General features: G+C 37.1%; 3 protein-coding genes across 11 annotated transcripts in view; all 3 read right to left on the reverse strand.

The window, feature by feature from the left end:
- The window catches only part of LOC114876718 (sestrin-1), a 117,238-nt gene extending 115,697 nt beyond the window's left edge, over positions 1–1,541 (reverse strand). The window contains exon 1 of one of the 2 annotated variants that reach the window (XM_029188493.2): positions 1,212–1,541. The gene's annotated coding sequence lies outside the window, so the exon portion shown is untranslated. The remainder of the gene's footprint in view (positions 1–1,211) is intronic. The other variant, XM_029188494.2, reaches the window with a different exon arrangement.
- Positions 1,542–1,855: 314 nt separating this feature from the next.
- LOC123987696 (hexokinase-1-like) lies at positions 1,856–13,638 on the reverse strand. 5 transcript variants are annotated; one of them, XM_046285249.1, is made up of 10 exons: positions 13,444–13,638; positions 9,104–9,207; positions 5,523–5,676; positions 4,858–5,076; positions 4,124–4,443; positions 3,922–4,034; positions 3,689–3,847; positions 3,466–3,605; positions 3,240–3,373; positions 1,856–3,160 (listed from the first exon to the last, which is right to left on the reverse strand). In XM_046285249.1, exons 2-10 carry the CDS (start codon positions 9,185–9,187, stop codon positions 3,071–3,073), a joined length of 1,413 nt encoding a protein of 470 aa, XP_046141205.1. In that variant the 5' UTR covers positions 9,188–9,207; positions 13,444–13,638; the 3' UTR covers positions 1,856–3,070. The 5 variants fall into 5 exon arrangements, with proteins under 5 accessions (XP_046141205.1, XP_046141202.1, XP_046141204.1 ...); XM_046285246.1 differs by having other exon boundaries at positions 13,425–13,638; XM_046285248.1 differs by lacking the exon at positions 13,444–13,638 and adding an exon at positions 9,320–9,535.
- A 465-nt stretch (positions 13,639–14,103) lies between these two features.
- LOC114876723 (intraflagellar transport protein 88 homolog) lies at positions 14,104–19,557 on the reverse strand. Of its 4 annotated transcripts, none has more exons than XM_046285244.1 (17): positions 19,317–19,557; positions 19,178–19,228; positions 18,883–19,058; positions 18,613–18,808; positions 18,323–18,540; positions 17,996–18,227; positions 17,573–17,730; positions 17,308–17,494; positions 17,047–17,233; positions 16,811–16,958; positions 16,615–16,726; positions 16,472–16,540; positions 16,095–16,386; positions 15,840–16,034; positions 15,116–15,413; positions 14,929–15,039; positions 14,104–14,373 (listed from the first exon to the last, which is right to left on the reverse strand). In XM_046285244.1, the coding sequence occupies exons 1-15, from the start codon at positions 19,455–19,457 to the stop codon at positions 15,298–15,300; spliced, it is 2,478 nt and encodes an 825-aa protein (XP_046141200.1). In that variant the 5' UTR covers positions 19,458–19,557; the 3' UTR covers positions 14,104–14,373; positions 14,929–15,039; positions 15,116–15,297. The 4 variants fall into 4 exon arrangements, with proteins under 4 accessions (XP_046141200.1, XP_046141199.1, XP_046141198.1 ...); XM_046285243.1 differs by having other exon boundaries at positions 14,104–14,656; XM_046285242.1 differs by having other exon boundaries at positions 14,104–15,039.
- Between the last annotated feature and the right edge of the window lie 87 nt (positions 19,558–19,644).

Consider the following 19,644-nt stretch of genomic DNA (forward strand, 5'->3'; position numbering starts at 1 on the left):
ACGAACAATACGATTTTCTAGGAGGAAACGGTGCAGAAGAACGAGAGGAGGAAGGTGGAGGTGGCCGAGGAGGGGAAGATGAAGAAGGAGTAGGAGGGGAAGAGGACAGCAGGAGGGTCGCAGAGCACGTGAAAGGCGATTTAAAGGGAAAAAGAAGGAGGTGGTCTTTAAAAAAAGGAAAGAACATGGCGAACCGGTCGCAGCCTCCATTCGTCAGCTGGGAGCTCAGCTGCAGCCGGGCGCGGTGACCTCGACGGAGCTTCACGGAAAACTGTGTAAATTTGCAAACGATAACGACGTCATGCCGCGAATTCGTTTTCATCCGTGATTTCGTACGCGAACGTACGCTATACACGCACCGTTTCCTCCCTTCTTTCCGATCTATCGTCAAACAGACGAGAATCTTCGAAACGACGCGATAGGACCCGGCGACACTTCGTTGAAACGCGGTCATTGGTCATCGGTCGCTTTACAGGTGATCGAAAGTACCCCCGGACGACTGACAGTTCAACGACATTCGTCTTCACCATTACACGAGAAACACCGAGTTTACTTTTATATTATATCTACACGATTCTATTGGTATCGATCCTGCTTCGATCCGATGAATTTTGAATTCAAAGGAAATCAAAGGTTAGCCGGATTCGTTTGAACGCATCGCGTCACAGAGTTGATCAGATCACCTATTTCGGTATGTTTACCGGATGTTTCCGGTGTAACGTACAAAATATGGGCTTTTCTGCTTAACAAGCAAACGACAAAATGTCCATCGATACGGAAAAGGAATGATCATTCGCTATGCACGTCCTATTCACTGACAATCGATATATCACATAGTAAATCGATTTTAAGATTAAGATAAATAAAAGACGCTCGAAAAATGTGACAATTAAGACATAAAAGGTTATTCGAATTAATCGGGGCACCGTTCAGTATCGTAAGAAAAGTAGATGGATTTGCTGGAAGCGAAGCTCGTTAGATGGTAAGATGCCGGTAAAAGGCAATTTAAACAACGAACGAAAGCGAAGGAAAGGGATGAGAGTTTTTAAAATAAGCACGGTAAACCGGTCGGTGCGTCCGTTCATCAGCTGAGAGCTCAGCTGAACCGAGCGGCCGCTGTAACCTCAACCTTTCTAATATGCCGTATTTTGCGAAGAATTATTAATTCACAGTGTTTACTGCTCTTGTAGATAGATATGACGTTAACGTACCTTAGTATTCAGCTTTTATCCATAGGCGAACGATGGAACTCACGAAAACACTGACTTTTTCGGGATAAAACTTTTTGAAAGCCCATTCACAATGGAATCTTCCAGTAGACTGGCCGAGCCGGCAAGCCGTTCTCCTTTGCGTGCACACCCACCGTTTCTCGCACTGTCTCACGTTTTACACCGTTAATTGTTCTTTCTCAAACCGTTTTCAATTTTCAAACAACAGATAGCTCCTTGGCGAGGTTCAGCCGTATTTTCGATTCGTTATGAAACACTTATTTGCAGTAGAAACGCGACGGTTTGCATACCGCTGACAGTTCGAGCTGTCACTTTTTGACGACCGCTTACCGTAACGCCATCTGTACCAGTTTCCATGAAACATCGCTTGATTTAAAAGACCCGCACTTGGACCACCTAGCAACAAGATCAATAGTCTAACTTACAGGAACTTGAGTAGTAACCGATATATCTATATAGCGTCTCTATTAATTATTTAACAAGAGATAAATCTACCTATAGGAAACTTTCTGTTTTTTTTTCAATGGGTCTAGAGCACTCGCTCAGACCGTACAGTTCATTCGTGTTCTATGAATTAATCTTTTAAAGAATCTTTTAAAGAATGATTGAAAATGGTTTCAAAGTCATTGATTTTCACTTCGATTTTTATTATAACAACCTCGTTCCTCTAGTACAAAAAATCGAACGTCCTCGCGATCATTTACAAGATATAACAATAACGTATTTTACAAATATTTGTGTTCTTGGATACTGACGCGTTTTTTCTGCTTACTTTGTACCTACTCTCTTATTTCACTTTGTCCCTAATGTCTTTGTTTAGTGGTCCGTGTCACAATTTCGTCTCGCTCTTAATGTGGGAATATAAACAGACTGCTTACAATACTCGAGATAATATGCTCGCTCTCACAAAACGATCATGATTGTACCCTTCTCTTTTTCTTCGTTGAAATGGCACACGGTTATACCTATACACACTATGCTTTATCGTCGTATCCTAAATGTATCATTTTCGATGTTTCGTATACAATACTAGCCTCACCATATTTTACCATGATACGTGGTAACATTCTCTACAAAAAGGGTGCTTCACCTCTTTGTGATTTTACAAAAGATTAAACGTCGATGATGGAGAATATCTCTGTCTGCAACATTACGAGAAAAAAATCTCTAACGAATGTAAGATCAGAATAGATCTTACGTAACGACAATGAAAGACGAGACGTCTAATTACAAAGAACAACGCGAGTATTTCGAACAACGTAAGAAAAATAAATTCTAATATCCAAACGTAAGCATTCGGTAGGAGACATGAACTCTTGAGATGCTGTATAAATCAGCGCACTAAGAAAAGTACACGAATGTTCGAAGACGCTTAATAAAATCGACGTTGCTTCCGTTTGGAATTATATTTTCCTGAAGATTTTCTTTCTCGTTAAGACTAAGTAGTATATGTATCTTATTCTTTCTCTCCCTCCCTTTCTCTCTCTCTCTCATCCTCTCTCTCTTCCTCTCAAATATCACTTTGTGACGTGAAACTAATAACAATAAAATGCTTTTAATTACAACAACACTTGTAGTGTAACAATTTTTTACGCAACAACTTTAAAAATATAAACAAAAAAAAAAAATGTAGAAAAAAAAATATATATGCAAGAACTCCGAATGCGTAAGATCAACAACATGACTGATTATATCATTAACATAAGGAATGTGACTGTACATGGCCGTTAAAATTATACTATACTTTGAACAAGGTCTGAACTAGAGATCTGATGCGAATTCTTTACGCCAGTAACGAAAAACTGAATATACGCCAGAGTATTTCAAACTTTCAACTGGTACTAGTCTATTCTATTGTGAAGTCTTTGTGCGATTGCAGCAACGAGCGCAGCTCCTTTTCCGCTTCCATCCTCGGCATGAATCATTTTAAACTATAGATCAATGATAAATTCATTAATTTTGTTAAAACAAGACACGATTAAAAGCATTGTTTTTTTAATATATGCATACCTTATGATCAGGTGCTAGCAATGGAATGTACTGTTTGATCCAACTCTCTAATCGGGGATGATGCTTGTAAAGAGATCCATCCACCGCAATCGTTACGTGTTCCCTGTCGATTCGCTTTAATAAAACCCCAAGACCTAAAACGCAGTCCAATCATGTTTAAACAGAAATTACATCAAACGTTTAAATACTTATATGTCTAGTAGTGTATTTATATTTTTTAACTTACATATTGCAACCAGAAGAGCTGCTCGATTAGACACTACTTCGCAAACGTATTGAACGGTTTTCACGTCATCTTCATCTGGCACAATACCAAACTTCTTCAGAATTTCTTTCGTATTGCAACTACCACCGTCCACAGAGTCTCTATATATCAATGTTAATAATAAATTAGAAGTTTATATATTAAAGGATCATTAGAAAAGTATTTTTAATACCATGTTACTTACTGTTCAATATCTGATACCAAATCACTGGTGAGATTGCCAGGAATTAAAAGACATCCAGGCGTGTGATCACCTACGAATAAAAGTCCGTCTCTGTTTAACCTTGCGAGCACAACTCGCACAAGTTCACCCATGTACTTTCCACTAATATACTTTTCGAACCTGGTAATTTAAAGAGAACGGTATAATAAGTTGTCTGCGAAGTAATTTATGTTTTATACAATCTTGTTACTCACGTAAATGAATTTACAATAAGAGAATTCGCGTCGTTCTCGCGATCGTAATCTGTCTTGATGAAGTCTAAAACACCGTTGTCTCCAAATGCACCCCATTCAATATCGATAATAACCTTTAATAACGACGATCAATTCGTATCTCAAGTTAAGAAGAGTAACATTAAGAAGCAGAAGAAAAGAATATAAAAGAGATATTAATTACTTGACGTTCCCCGTGTCTTTCGGTCTCCCAATGTTCTACTCTATCGGCTCGTTCCAGGTAACAAGCATTGCTACCGGTGCCTAATATAAGTCCTATAGCTGTGTCAGAATCTAACGTTGATCCTTGGACTAACGTCCCCGTGGTGTCGTTCAAAATAGCCACAACCTTCACTTTGGTATCACCACGACGATCCAGAGCCTCGCGGAGCAATCTCACGGCATCCTTGTTCACCACATCAGGACAATTGAATGTTTTAGTCCAAGTAACCAATACTCCAATGTCCAAAGAGTGTTGAATCATTGGGAACGAGAAGGTGAATCCTGAAAATGAATTGTAAACATCAACGGATCGCAAAGCTGTTACGATCAAAGGAAACATACTCTTGGCATACTTTTAGCATTGTTCACGATGATTAAAAAATTATCGATTGCACGCGAGATCGTTGCGATCAATGTTTGATCAGCAACGAGTGTCGGCCACTAGAATTTGTAAAATCAATGCGAAACACGATACTTGAGAGCTGATAGCAGCAAGTGCTTGAAGGCTTAACGATCGTTGGCATGCTGCAAACGAAGCTTGCCAATAATGTTCTTTGAAAAAGAAAAAAAAAGGCAATTATTTTGAAATTACTAGAAGTTGTTCCACGGTATAGAACAGTGGCAATTAACAGAGGCTCACACGTGATTCCCCCAAGCTCAAGCCTTAAAGTTATATGTACAGTGATTCCAATTTACCAAGGGGAAGCTCTACATCCTGAAGACCCTGAGCGATGACGAAATCGCTAACACATTCTGCCAGATAATCAAACAAACGAATCCCCGAACCGACTCTCAAATCGGAGCTAATGTGATATTTCTTCACTTCTTCCCGTATAGGTGTACCATGTGCCAGCTCCAGAAGGAGCACTCGGAAATTTGTGCCCCCAAGATCCAACGCTAAATACAGGCCCTCCTCTGAAAATATATTTCATCGTTATATTACACGTATACTTAATACGCTTAATCATTTCTAATTAAAATATTCATTGACGTAGCGTTACATGAAAAGTCAAACGATCGGATTCGGAATAATTACACCGAGTCGTAAGCATCGAACCTGTAAATTATTTCCAATATTTAATTTCTTTTTCATTGCAAATACTTAACAATCTTTATAGTCGCAGGAAATTGATTACATATCTGTAGTAGTTTGAAGAACTGTACGTAAGAACCTAATAAAAAGACTCGAAGAGACAATTGAAGTTGATCTCTTAATAGCTATTAACGCGTACATACATACGATCATAAAAATTTATATTGATTTATAAATTTATCTAACATTTATCTTTATTGGTGAAAAGTTTAATAGATCCATAAAGCGTAACTATAGGTGCAATTGAAAATAGATAAAGATTAACAACCTGTCCCATCGAGAAGTTCCGGGACGTATGTGTTTTCCATTTGCAGCGACGATGGTTGCAGATGGATTCCTTTGTTCATTTCCGATAGGAAAACTTCTTGGATCTTCCTCACGGTCGCAGCTGAAAATTTCATTTGCGCCAGTTTTTGCTCGATCTGCAAATCAAATATTTGGTATTGCATCGTTATGCAAATTATCACTTCTACGCGATAAGATTAAGAAATTTTCATCTATAAATCATATGTTAATGTTTCGACAAATACCATCGAATTAGATCATATGCCATTTCAGTTAGATCCAAGATATCGTTTATGCCTCTGTTACGCGATGTCTGATAAAATTTCAGATAAACAAATTAACGACAGAGAATGTGTTTCCAGCTGATTAGTTCACGAATTCATAACAACGGAGTCTTTGCGGTTGAAAGGAAGTTTTAATCGAAAAACAACATCTTTCGCGTGCACATGGTTAAATACACTTTACGTTACCGGTTTATGTAATAGCTACGATTGACGTTATCGCGACTGACGAACGTTGTTAGCTACTTCCATTGCACTGTAGCACTGTGCAATTATTTTTCCCATTTTTTCAATGCTTATCGCGATAGTTTTTCCGGCCATACAGAATTCGTGGTAACGCGTGTACAAATGAAAAATCGAAAACCGAGCTTCGTTACGATCGGCTCGATACTAATGTTTCACATCCGTCGAAGGTAAACCAGTTGCATTCACGCAAATGTATTAAGGGGTTACGCTTAGTTGAGATCGGGTAATTTTCAAGATACTTCTTTGCCGTCCTAATAAATATTTACTATGAAGTGAAATATACCATCGAAAGATACACGTTTTAAAGTAGTTTTAAGATTATTTTAAAAGTAAAATGTTAAATAATGAGGGAACGCTCGTAGAACGCCCTTTTCTCGAGATCACTTGCGGTGGCCACGATATCATCCAAACCGCTTATTTGAAATCAAAACCAAAGAAGATTGAGTTGGTATATTGTATCGTTAAGAGGCTGAACAAAGGATTTTTAATTCCATTGAAAAATTTCCTTTTTATCGCAAAGAAAACAAAATTTGATCACTTCAAAAACTGGATTTTTCAATAAAATTCTTGTCATTTTAATGAAAATCAAAATTTCGCAGAACCCTTCGTCCAGGCCCTTAACAATACAATATACTAACTCAATCTTCTTTGATTTTGATTTCAAATAAGCAGTTTGGAAGATATCGATCACCGCAAGAAAATTCTTGAAACCTTAAAACCTTAAAAAATCTTAAAACTACTTTAAAACATGTATTCTTCACTTCATAGTAAATATTTATTGGGGCGGCAAAAAAAAATCTTGAAAATTACGTTATTTTCCCGACCCCAACTATGCGTAACCCCTTGAACCGACCGGCGACTGGAGAAAAACAAGAAAATACGCGGTTCAGACAGTGCAATCCCGTGGTATCGCATTAAAATTACGATTCCACAAATATGAACCGAAAACATTCGTATATGCTTCTGTTATATTATAGACTCTTACAATAAGTTGATCAACAAATAGAGTTGAACTAGAGTTGCCGGAACTGTAAAGATATCTACGGAAGTCAGCTTTTCTCGGCTCGTAAACAATAGCTCGTGATCCTCGCGACAGAAGGTATTAATGATTGCATGACAGTTTAAATGAAAAGAAATTTATGACCGCTCATAATTTGAATCGTTAACGATTGCGATTGCGAATGATAGCATAGATGAAATGATCTATTTCGCGTGGATCCGAGACGGAAACGTGACCGGCAACGCGATGAAAAAAAAGCAAGAGCAGGGATCGACCGTGACATTGCTCGGTTAATCGAATGCAAAAAGAAGTGGGTAAAGAATACGGTTGGCTCGTTACACAGACTCCGAGTTGATGTAACACTCGCCTTGAGCAAAACATTTTATTCGTACATGACTACACAAACCTTGTGTTACGAAATAAGTAAAAAGAAACAGCTAACACGAAAAAAAGAAGACGAAACATTGCGGACGAATATCGGTCTGCTAAATGGTAGCCGCAACAGTAAATAAATAAAAGCAGCCGATCGATCGTTTCCGACGATTCTCATTGCCACGCGAAACATATCATCGACGATAACTCGGCCAAATATCGTGAACTCTTCATAGGGGAAATTACCTTACGATAACCCTGCCACCGAGGGCAAGAGATAAGCAAACGATTTACTAGCAGTTTACCACTAAAACAACGATAAATCCATAGAATCTAACATTTAGTCAACCTTGATTCTACTCCCCTCCTCTTGTTTGGTAGGAAAAGTACAATTTGCGTCGTCTTCGTTATTTCCCGTTTCGCTTTTCACATTTGCTCTGTTTAATTATGCGATAGTGAGGTATTTAAGCACTGATTAGATCAGAATGTAAGATAATTAATTGGATTCCAAATCAAGTTCTCCTTAGACTTTAATCCTCTGAAAAAGCAAATAAATGCGTTTCTTTTTCCATCTTTCTCCCTAATCAAGAGAAGCCTACCTAGCATCGATATTGAACTTGATCTTATTCCTAATTTTATCAGAAATATTCCAACCCAACGGTATTAAATTTGGGTATTGGAACTTAATCCCGATGCCAGTTCTGTCAAAGGAAGAATCGTCTCGATCCTCTGTAAGACTCGCCACAATGAATCAAAAACTTTCTATAAGGAACGACGACGGGGTGTTACGTAAGTAATTGTATCAGTTTGAGAAAGGTATAATCGCAGATTGAATAAATGATCGTTGTATAGAGATTGACAGCAGCAAAAGTGAAAGCACGGGGGTACTGATCGATCGGTGTCGGTAAACTCTTAACAAGACTGTCGCAAGGTTAAGGACTCGACATGTCCGCCATTTCTTGCATCGGCAATGATTCAACGCGGTCATCGTCGATCGAGCAAAGATTAGATCAATCGTGCGAGGAGCGCGTTAACTTGTCAATGACAAAAAGTTATTGAGAAGCAATGATATTTCGTCGGACGATGTCTGAAAATAACGCGCTAAATCAAATCACATTGGCAAATATCGAAACGTTATTTGGACAAGTGTTTCAGTCAATTTTCATGATTTCCAGTTGTTATTCGAATGAATGCCGCTCTTATCGAGCGCACGATTACAACGGAACTTCCTCGTCGTTTCCTCTGTTTCGCGTGTACACAAGAATTGCAAGTTCACGGTCGATGGACTTGGAATCGTTTAGATAACTTGTAGAGGTGTGCGAGTACTCGAATTTCGAGTCAAACAATGATCGGTCGGTCGAGCCGAGTCCAGCGCTTGAATTTACCGAATTTACTTGAAATCGACGAACTGTTTGAAACAAAAGCAAGCTACTCGAAAAAATTCATCTTCAAGTAAATCGAAGTTTTACAACTGCTCGAATATTCGAGTAGTTCGATTTTTTCGAGTAGCTCGCTTTTATTTCAAACAGTTCGTCGATTTCGAGTAATTCGGCAAATTCAAACGCTCGACTCGGCTTGTAAATTACGAGTACTCGCAGACCTCTAATAACTTGGTGAAACACAGCGAAGGAGTGGAAAACATTTCAATTAAGATATCTCCTTTACCTTTTGCTGCTTCACATCGTCCGAAAGTACCAAAGGCGCAACTTGTATCGCCTCGTGGAGTGCGTGCTCTGTAGGGACGACCATTTCTATGGGATCTTGAATGACTGGAAAATAAAGAAAGAAATAATTAGATTTGATAGAAAAAGTAGAAAAATTTCCATGGACAAGTACCGAACGCTCGAAATGTTAAATGAAGGTAGAAAAATCAGTATTTACCGAGAATTTAATCGGTACACGTGCGACGCGTGCTCACCTGATTGACACGAATGTTATCTTCCGATGGAAATGTTTTCTTTTTCTTTTCTTTTCTTTTTTTGAATGAATGAATAAATCAAGTCACACTACAATGCAAACGTGAATGAATTTACCGCGGCAGATGATAAGGTACGTGCGCCTGACGGCGGTTTTCGAGTCGCGTGTTTCTTCGCGAACGAGAGCAATCGTTCTGAGAGAAAATTAAAGAGATCTACCCGTTTACTATTTCTCGCTTATTTATTTTCTCTCCTTCCCTCGACGTTCGGTAAGACGATAACACCGCTTAACTGCTACCAACCGAAAAGTTGAAAGTCCACGGATATTTTATAACATTTGATAACGCTAATATTGATAACATTAATAACGATAAATTCAGTGTGTTACATCGCGTTGTCTTGGAGTAACATTAATCAAGTATATGTATACAGTCCTCGGATCGGCGTATCGCATAATTACGTCGTGAGTAATGGATCAACGTTGCTGCATCGATCATTGTAACACTCGAGTGGACTTGAAGTCAAGACGTTGATACGATACGATTCAAGTACGAAAATATAAATCAATGATCAACTTCCTTTCAGAATAATCGACATTGTATTATAATTCGAGCGATTTGAAGGAAGTTAGGCAATTCTGTATCGCGACGACCTCGGTATAAAGAAAACTTCATCTCCAGATTTCTGATTGATCAAAAAACGTGCACGTTTGACCGACATAATTACGAGACAGACGTTCGATGATCTATAGGTCATCAACAATCGTAACTTTATCTCCTGACTGATTGATAATTTTGAAATATACTTGTGAATCGTGTGTACATTATTCCCGACAATTTCGTTATACATACATCTTTGGCCAAAACATCTTGTCTGTGTCAACACTTCCCGATATTGTATGCGAACGAAGTGAAAAAAAAGGAAACGAGAGCAGAGGAGATCGAAGATAGAGAAATGGATCGAGTACGAGTCATTGAACTATACTGCTGTGATGACGGATTTGATGAAAATCCATAAATTAGGAACCTCTTGTGGTCACCGTTCACTAAAATCACTCCTTCGTGTCAGATGTACTTCCTGATGTCTTTGATCCAGCGAATGAAAGCACGATTGTAAAGTACAGATCCCTCGACCCAGTTCCCTTCGTCAACTTCTTTAACAGTGGGTTTTTGGAGTAGCGTGTTCGTCAGTACGCAGTGAATACGCGCATATACACAGGGTGTGTCAAATTTAAACTTTGTCAATTTTTTTTCTACGAACAAGTCTCTAGGTTTTACGCTGAACGGGTTAATTCGTATGAAAAATGAATAAAATATGCACCGAATTGAAGTAAGATATACAGGAAATTTTTAGAATCTTAAATACAATCTTCCTATTGATCGTTTGATTTTTGGACACACTGTATACAGAACTGGGGTGCACTAACTACGCAAGCGCATTCGTATTGCAAGTGCAATTTTGTGCATAAAATGTCCGCCGAACGAGCAAGGTAAGCGACCTTTTCTGTACCAGGAGGAATCGATTCGATTCGATTCAAAGATACATCGTCGACGAGGGATGAAAAAATGCGCAGAGAAAGTGTATTTCATAAGGAATAACATATTCGTGGATTAAAAATAAAAGAAAAATGAATTCCAACTTTAGTATCGATATTAAGGACATAAAAGTTGAAGAACCCGTTCGACAAGCTACCTGGCGCACCCGTTCTCACATACCTTTCGGATGTAGCATTTTTATTATCTTTCTACTTGTCTTCAGACCGATACTACTACTTCTACGACTTTAATACGACAATTGCACTTTTGTTAAAAAAGAAGATGCACATCTTATAAAATCCCACATATCATTTTCAATAGCGAACAAACGCACTTATAATTAGGAAACAGCCTTGAATAATTATGAAATATGTGATTCCATTAAAAGATACAAAGGTCACCGTGAAATCTCTAAAACACCTCCACCTAAACGAGACTCCTATCTCCCTCAAAACAGAGTCAGTTCTGTTTGAAATATTTAATTAAAGACAAATGGTTCAAAAGATAATCGCAAGGAAAAATTAAAATGGAATACAGAATATATAAAAGTTTTCGTTTAATCAAAAATTTTCTGATAAAAATGATCAAAAATAAACTCATTAAACGTTCCCTCGAAATGGATATCTACGAAAAATACGTGCAACGGAGGACATCCTATCTTTCCAATAAATTACAATGCACTCTTTGTAAATTGCGTACACGCGTTCAGATTCTACATTCTACACGGTAGCCGCGTGTATGTACGTACCGTACAGACAAATCAACGAATCGTATCGATGATCGTTCAAATCTTCTCGATTTAATGGTACTCTAATTTTGGTCACGGTCGATTATGCGAGAAGGCACCGCGAAACACCACTAGAACATTCTTCCGAGCCATCAAAGTCGCTCCGAACGAAGCTCTATTAAAATCAATTGGAAGGTGCAAAACGTCAACCGAGATAATTCCAGCCAGTTGACCTAACGTGATGATTCTAATCCATAGTGCAATACGCACACTTGTCACACGGGCCACTTTGAAAGCGACGATTCAAAAGACGCCATCTGATTCGAACAACGGTCCCATGGCCAGACGACGCACCTAACGATAATCATCGCTTTTGACTAATGCCATTAATGGATCCATCCTCGTTTATCGTCCGTCTGGCGAACGAATCGTGGATATGTAATTCTCTTTCAAATTTTATAGGAAAACTGGAAGCACGCAAAAGTATACTCTCTGTACGCGAGAACAGACTACCCTTTCGGTTCACAGCGTGCACGCTTATGTATGATCTTTACCGGTTGAATTATGGAGCTTCCGTGAATTACAGGCCCATTATCACCAAGGTCTCGAATAAGGCTTAATCGAATAGAATTCCCTCGAGTACGGTGGCTCGTTTATACGTTTCGAGACGTTGAGTTTTATCGTTAGCATCCTTTATAAAAGTCGAATTTCGAATTTCGAATTACGAGAACGGTTACGTCTTTCTCCACGATATTTCGCGTATCGTTTGAAAAGAATTTCGTTATCACTGTGACACTATAGTGTTGTAATTGAACGCAACAGCGAAAGCGATAGCATAATTGGCTTATTAAAATTTGTAAATCCTCTCAGATTGATTATCGAGATTCGCGACGCCGACGCGTTATTTTTGGAAGTGTTCTACGGATTATTGATTAGGCCATTAAATCCAAACACGTTCGGGGACACGTGTTCGCGATAGCTGTCAAGCCTTCTACGCCGATTCCTCGAGTTTGATATTACGCCTCGTGAAATGAGACGGTACGAGGTTTCAGATAGTATTACGACGGACAGATAAAATGTGTGTGATTTTAATACCATAAAAGTTTAAGAGATGTGATGTAACCGTGACATGATAAGACTACGTAAGTATCCTTTCTCGCAATGATAAAGTTTAGGAAATTAATTTGCACGATAACAATCTAGCGGAACGATAAACTTCTTATCGACAACGTTAGTGATGTTTGACAATAGTGTGACGGTAGAATAGTATTCGTTGGAAAGTTATTGTGTAGCTCGACTTATTCATAAAGAAAAAAAAGAAAAAAACAGAATAGTAAAAAATATGTAACAGAATCGTTTCGCTGATAACAAAGTCTAAAATCCTAATAGAACAAAACGCAACTGTGCATATTGAATATGCATGAAGCATCGATAATAATAATTTCAGAATTTCGCAAAGAGACGTTAAGGCATATTATGCCCGTGAGAAACATAGGAATACGTTAAGGAACGCGATGACAACACAATGCAGCGTGTCAACGTTTCAAGGACCCCACGTGGGTTCGTCGACGCGGTAAACATTAGACTACGCGTGGTTTTATATCGTTCCTAGCGAACCGATAGTGACAACACGAACGTTTGGAAAACCGGTTCGATAAATACGTTATTTAGTTATACATATGCGTGTTGCGTAGTTTTTGAACGCTTGTAGAATGATTTTCGTTGAGAAAATTCGATGGAAGCAGAGGACGTGTACTCGCACGTGCGCTCCGTGCTCCGTCTAGGTAAATGAGAAACTGCAAGCTCACCCTAACGATTTCTACGTACGACTGTTGACTCCGCGATCGCTCCAGCTTCTTGATCCTCTTCTATCCTTTCCCGGGTCTAGTTACCGGTCAATGACTGTGAAGTTTCTCGAGACGTGACAGAGCACGCACACGTACAAGCACGTGGGTGGGATACCGTGAAATGTACTCCGGCTCGGAGGAGCAACTGGTCGAGCCTCCAGATCGCCGGTTTCCCCACTGCTCGAACTTCATATCGGCGCGTATTACGTGCGCGCGCCTTTGCACGCGTACACATGTCCCGTTGTTACACACAGACGCGCCACTACACGCTAATACGTGTACGCATTCGCACACGTCGACAGATCCTGATTTATTGTCGCGTGAATACACGCGCGCGCGCATATGCCACGCACACACGCAGGGGCACATAAGTATATGTCCTGGAATATCGCGTGCAACGATGCCACGTGATTGTAGTAGCAATCCAAAACCAGAAAAGACGCTCGTTAATGCAAGGATTTCTCAGCAATATGATCTTGATACCAGATAATTCAAACAAGCTTGTCTTCTCGGATCACTTCACTACCCATTTCTATCTCCAATCATGTCGACTGATATTATACGTATAGGAGAGTTTGAAAGAAACTGATTTGAATATTGTACAGTCGAAGGATCGAAGGCACTTTCTGGCTTGATTAAATATATGTAGATAAGCAGCGTATGAATTTATTCAGCGTAAATTTAGTAAATATAGAAAAAGCAGACACTGTTCCTGTGGTTAAATGGTGTTTGAATATAGCTGCAATAAAATAACATCCATCTCCTAAACTACATAGGCTGAATGGAGTTTGATTAAATTGGTCAGCGTGTTTAAATTTAGATCGTTACAATTGCCCGACCCTTGTGGTTTCATAATGTATGGCACCATCCTATAGGCAACCATCTTGCACTTCGAAATGATAACACAGGCCTGCGATGAAAAAAAATACAAGGGAATTAATAGCTGAACTTTATGTATTTTTTGGTGCTGATTTCAAAAAAATTATGAAAAATTCAATTTTACTTGGATTTTTATGAACATTTACTACCATAAAAAATTTTGTTCGGCGTTGAATTTCTTCCCTCCCTGTCTGACCATCATTCTAACGTGATAAAACCTACAGAATACCCCTCTGTGACATCTCCCTGTCGCAATCTCTCTCTACTAATAGCATCGCGCGAATCCTTATCTCATCACTATCTTGGTTCGTTTGCTGAAAAATCAATTTGCCTCACCAAGAATCGATTTATTTATTTTACATAGATTTAAATGGATAAAAACCACTGTTGCCAGGTAGTACATGCAAAATTGTTCGCGAGAATTCCTTTCCAAATAAGATTTTAGTAATAATATCGATATCGATTTTACAAAAAATCCGGACGTGAGAGAACAAAATGGAGGTCATTTTCGAAATCAGCACACCAAATAACATAAAAATCAGCGAAAACTTCTCTTGTATTTTTCAAAAACTTCAATTTCACAGACCTGTGTAATTAACCAAAGTATAATTCATGTCGAGACTTCAGAAACATGTTGAAAGTCGGCTGTGAAATTGTGATAAGAATTGCAACGTAACTGCCCCAGACAATATTGTCCCTGAAAATTTTGATTTATTTAATGTTAATGTATATAAAGTATATATATATATATATAATTTAAAATATCAACATACCTATGGTCAATTCAGATATACTGTATTTGTTTATTTATTTATGAAATCATAAAATCGTGCGATATTCAATTCTGTGTTTACTTAATTGCTAGCAAACTTCAGTTGCAAATTCGGATACTATTGTTATTGCATTTGTAAAGTCAGTAAAGTGAGATGTAAAAGCGATGAATATAACAACCACATTACTCCGGTAACATATCATCGCCTAGTTCTTCATCGCCGAAATCGTCGTCCCTCTTTCCCGCGGACGTCATGGGGCGAGTAGGTAGAGGACCAATTGGATCAACATAAGCCGTGTCTACACAAAATATTTCATATTTATTTTTGTTCTTGACGTATTAACAACTGTCTGGTGTAATGTTTTATTCATAATTATTTGAGAGCTTCATAATAACTTATAGACTGATAGTTATAGTTTCAAAGTTACTACTTCGCAAAGGGAGCAAGAATAGACTGTTCAAAATAGCTAGACTCATTTATCATCTGTTCAATCCATTAGGGCAGTTCAACCATTGTCTGTAGATCATTCTTATTAATGCCCATTTCGAATAAAGCTACGCATTTCCAAACCTCTGATAACTCTAATAAATGTTCGACTTTCATACAAACAATATGACTAAAGATAATTAAATATAAAATACTTTACATAACAATAATTACACTGAGAATGAATATGATAGTAAGATTTATTTATATAACAATTTTGGTTTTGAATAATACATACTTGATTGTTCGTTCACATCGGTTACTGTTTCTGCAAAATTTTCATTGGTAGAAATTCGGTTGGTTCGGCCAACACCAGCGTTATTCAAACTTTGATTATCTTTTCTACCATGGGTGGGACTTGATCTATGATCTGATAATACACTCATCCCGGAACCAGTTCGTGACGATGTGCCACTATTACTCCTTCTTGAGCCTACAAATATTACTGTAATAATTTCATATCTGATAAAATTTACAATATACGTCAGCTTACCTGGCCTTGCTGAACCTTGTCTGTCTTTTAGTTCCCTTGCTTTTTCGACGCGCTTTAATTCTGTCGCATACAATTGAGCCTCTTTTAAGCCAAGATCGCTACATAAGCGAACCAAGAATTTAAGGCACTCAATGTTCTCAGGGAATTTATTATGAATGTCTTGATATTCCAGGAGAGCTTTGTGAAATTGACCTGTTCGTCTTAAGCAAGCGGCAACAAGTAATCTCCACCTTGGTTCATTAGGAGCAAGTTCTACTGCTTTCTTGAAATAAACTAATGCTTTCTCAGCTAGCTTGAATACATCACAATATAAATTTATATTACATATATATATATATATATATTCAATTTGTAAAAAACAATAGTACAATTATTACCTGCATTGTTACAAAATATGATCCAAGCCAATCGATTACTTCGAAATTTGCAGGAAAGAACCTATACGACTGTATGAATATTTAGTTGAAATATAATTGTTAAAAGCAACAATACCATATGTTTATGCAGTAAAACTACTTACATCGCTGTAAAATTGGTATGCTTGTTGTTTATCTCCAACACTATCATACATTTCCCCCATTTTTTGCAAAACCCCAGGGTCACAAGGTATTATACCAAGCAACTGATTATACCTAAGATAATTGAAAACAATTTTATTATATTCCTAGTAAAATCAAACAAATTTAAATATGATATATTAGAAATAACGACAATACCACTCTGCTGCTTGATCTGTCTCATTCATAAGTTGATACAAATGACCAATTTGATATAAAGTCTGTGGATCGTGTCTAACGATATTACGAACTTTCCAAAAACATTCCAATGCTTCTTCGTACATATTTTGTTTCTTGTACACCAATCCTGTTAAAGAACTTTTATAAATTCTCAATTTGTACTACTTAGCACACATGTATTGTAGCTTAGACATACAAATGTTCAGAAGAATTACCTAGATTATAAAGAGCCTGTACATGACTAGCATCTGTATCTAATGCACAAAGAAGAAACTCTTTGGCAATATTTAATTCGTTCTTTCTGAACGCGCAGGCTGATAAATTGACATAAGCTGCCGCATTATAACTGTCTGCATTTCGAGCGATTTCTCCGCATTTCTCTGCTTGATCGTAATCTCCTTGCTTGCAGTTAAGTAGAAATTTGTGTATTACGTTGTTGTTTATTTACAGCCAATGAAATAAATATAATTACTTACAAGAAAATAAATAAATGAAAGCATAGTGGCAGCAGAACTATTAGCTTTACTTTCCCGATTTTCGAACATTTTCAAGGTATCGATAGCTAATTGAGTCTCTCGATTGTATAAAAACACCATAGCTTTACTTATTTCCAGATCAGCAGCTAATAATCCATAAGCCGAAGACTTTATTGCATCGACACACCTTAAGAAACAGAATGATAATTAAAAATACAAAAATTTCGATCTTAAATGAAATATTTGATAATTTTTTAAATCTTACCAAGCAAAACCAGCTGTAAGTGTATCTTCAATAACAGGTGCTATAAGTTTTGCAGCACAAAGAATAGTTTTTTCAGCTTCGGATTTCACTTCTTTCTCTAGCTTAGATAAATCATCGTTTCTTAAAATTTCATTCAATATATTAGATGCAACATCATCCTACGGAATAAATACTATTGTGAAAAAAACCAAACTAATATTTCATTGAAAATTAGTGATGAACATTTGCAATGTGCTTAGTACATGTAATTATTTCTAGTTGCTACAGTAAAGTGTTAGTGCATCAACTTATAATTTAATTAAAAATATGGTGTCTGAACTTATTTCAAGCACACCAAACACAAACAACAAATAGTCATATAGCTTTTGAATGGGCAATGCTCAACATTCTAGGTAGTGACAATTATTAGTATGCCCAACTCACAGTATTTATATTATATCTGTCCTCCTGATCTAAGTTAAGTTGAACTTCTAATAATTCTAAAAATGCTCTTTTCATTTTATCTCTATGAGACAATGCAAAATGGCATAACACAGCATGCAAGCCTGCTTTAAATTCAGCTCTTTCTTTCATGACCCATTCAAAACTATTAGCTGCTTCTTCCAAACGACCCATTTGAACAAATAGCATTCCAATGTTATGCATTATTTTTATTCTGTGAATTATTTAGCAAGTTAATATAAACAATAAATACGATTTAATGCTAGAAGCTCAACAATGAATATCATTAATGTACTATCATTTCACTACCTTAAATCTTTATGAGCTGTTGGTGCTTGATCAAATGCCATTCTATACATTTTAATTGCTTGAGATAACTGTCCCATTTTAACATAAATATTTCCCATATTCACTTTAAGTCTAGCACTATTACTAAACACTCTGTTCTTTGTTATAGCTTGATAAGTGGCTATAGCTTCGGTAAACATATTATTGTTGGCATATTGAATTGCTAAATTAAAAATTACCTACAAAATTATATAATCTTTAGTATTAATTTTAGCTTAGATTACAATAAAAAGCCAAATTGCAATTTTTACAGCAAATGTTAAATCAACATTATGACTATCGCTAAGTCCAGCTTGTTCTTGTAGTCTAATCAAAGCCCTTTCTCTTGAAGAAGCTTCTCTTGCTCTCTCTAAGGCAACCCTCATATTATTTTCATATGCTGCTTCTACTGAACTTTCAATCAATTCCATTATTTTTTTCTCTGCTATTTTTATTTTCTCTTCAGGTCTGTATAAACAAATATCAAGTTATTTGAAACCTTCTTACAGATTAAATATTATTAGTTGATAATATAGTCTCACGTGTCTTCTTTTCCAGTTTCCAGAGGTGGTGCAGGTCCTTTGGTAGTGCTACTCATATTTAATGGATCAAAAGTTTGCCGACTACTACTAGTGTAACCAGCACCTCTAACAGCAGTCATTGGCCTTAGCCCACTAGTAGTAGGCCTCATCGATATACCAGTACCAGTCCTATGAAACTGAAAAAATGAATTAATTGAAAGTAACTAGAATATATATTTTTTTTAACTGTATGCATCTGTACTTTATATTGTCATATACACAGATTCTTTTTCACTTAATTCTAACATTTACTTACTCCACTTGAAGTACCCAAACGCATAGCAGTTCCAGGTACTTTTGGTGTAAACTATTACACAATTAAAAATTAAATATATCTTATTATTAAGTTCAGTACTTATGTTTTATAAATCATAATTTTACTTATCAGTACTTACAACTGGTCTCTTTCCATAACTTGTACTGAGAATTTCTTGAAACATTGCATCTTGTTCAAGATCTTTAATACTGTATACTGATGGATAATCATTATATCCATCATAAATATCATCAATTTGAGTTTTAGCAATTGTAAACATTTCTAAAATGAAATCGTTTTTTATTTATTTATGTCATAAACGAATATGCCTGTGAAAGTATATATGCACTAATATGCAACCAAAGAGCTGCAGCGCTCTCTTTGATGCAGCACTCCAGGGGCACCCAACAGCACCCAACCTACGGTCACACTCAAAGATCCCTAAAATTCACGCAACAGTATGCAAT

Source organism: Osmia bicornis, chromosome 3, assembly GCF_907164935.1.
Source record: "Osmia bicornis bicornis chromosome 3, iOsmBic2.1, whole genome shotgun sequence".
In the NCBI taxonomy this organism is placed as follows: domain Eukaryota; kingdom Metazoa; phylum Arthropoda; class Insecta; order Hymenoptera; family Megachilidae; genus Osmia; species Osmia bicornis.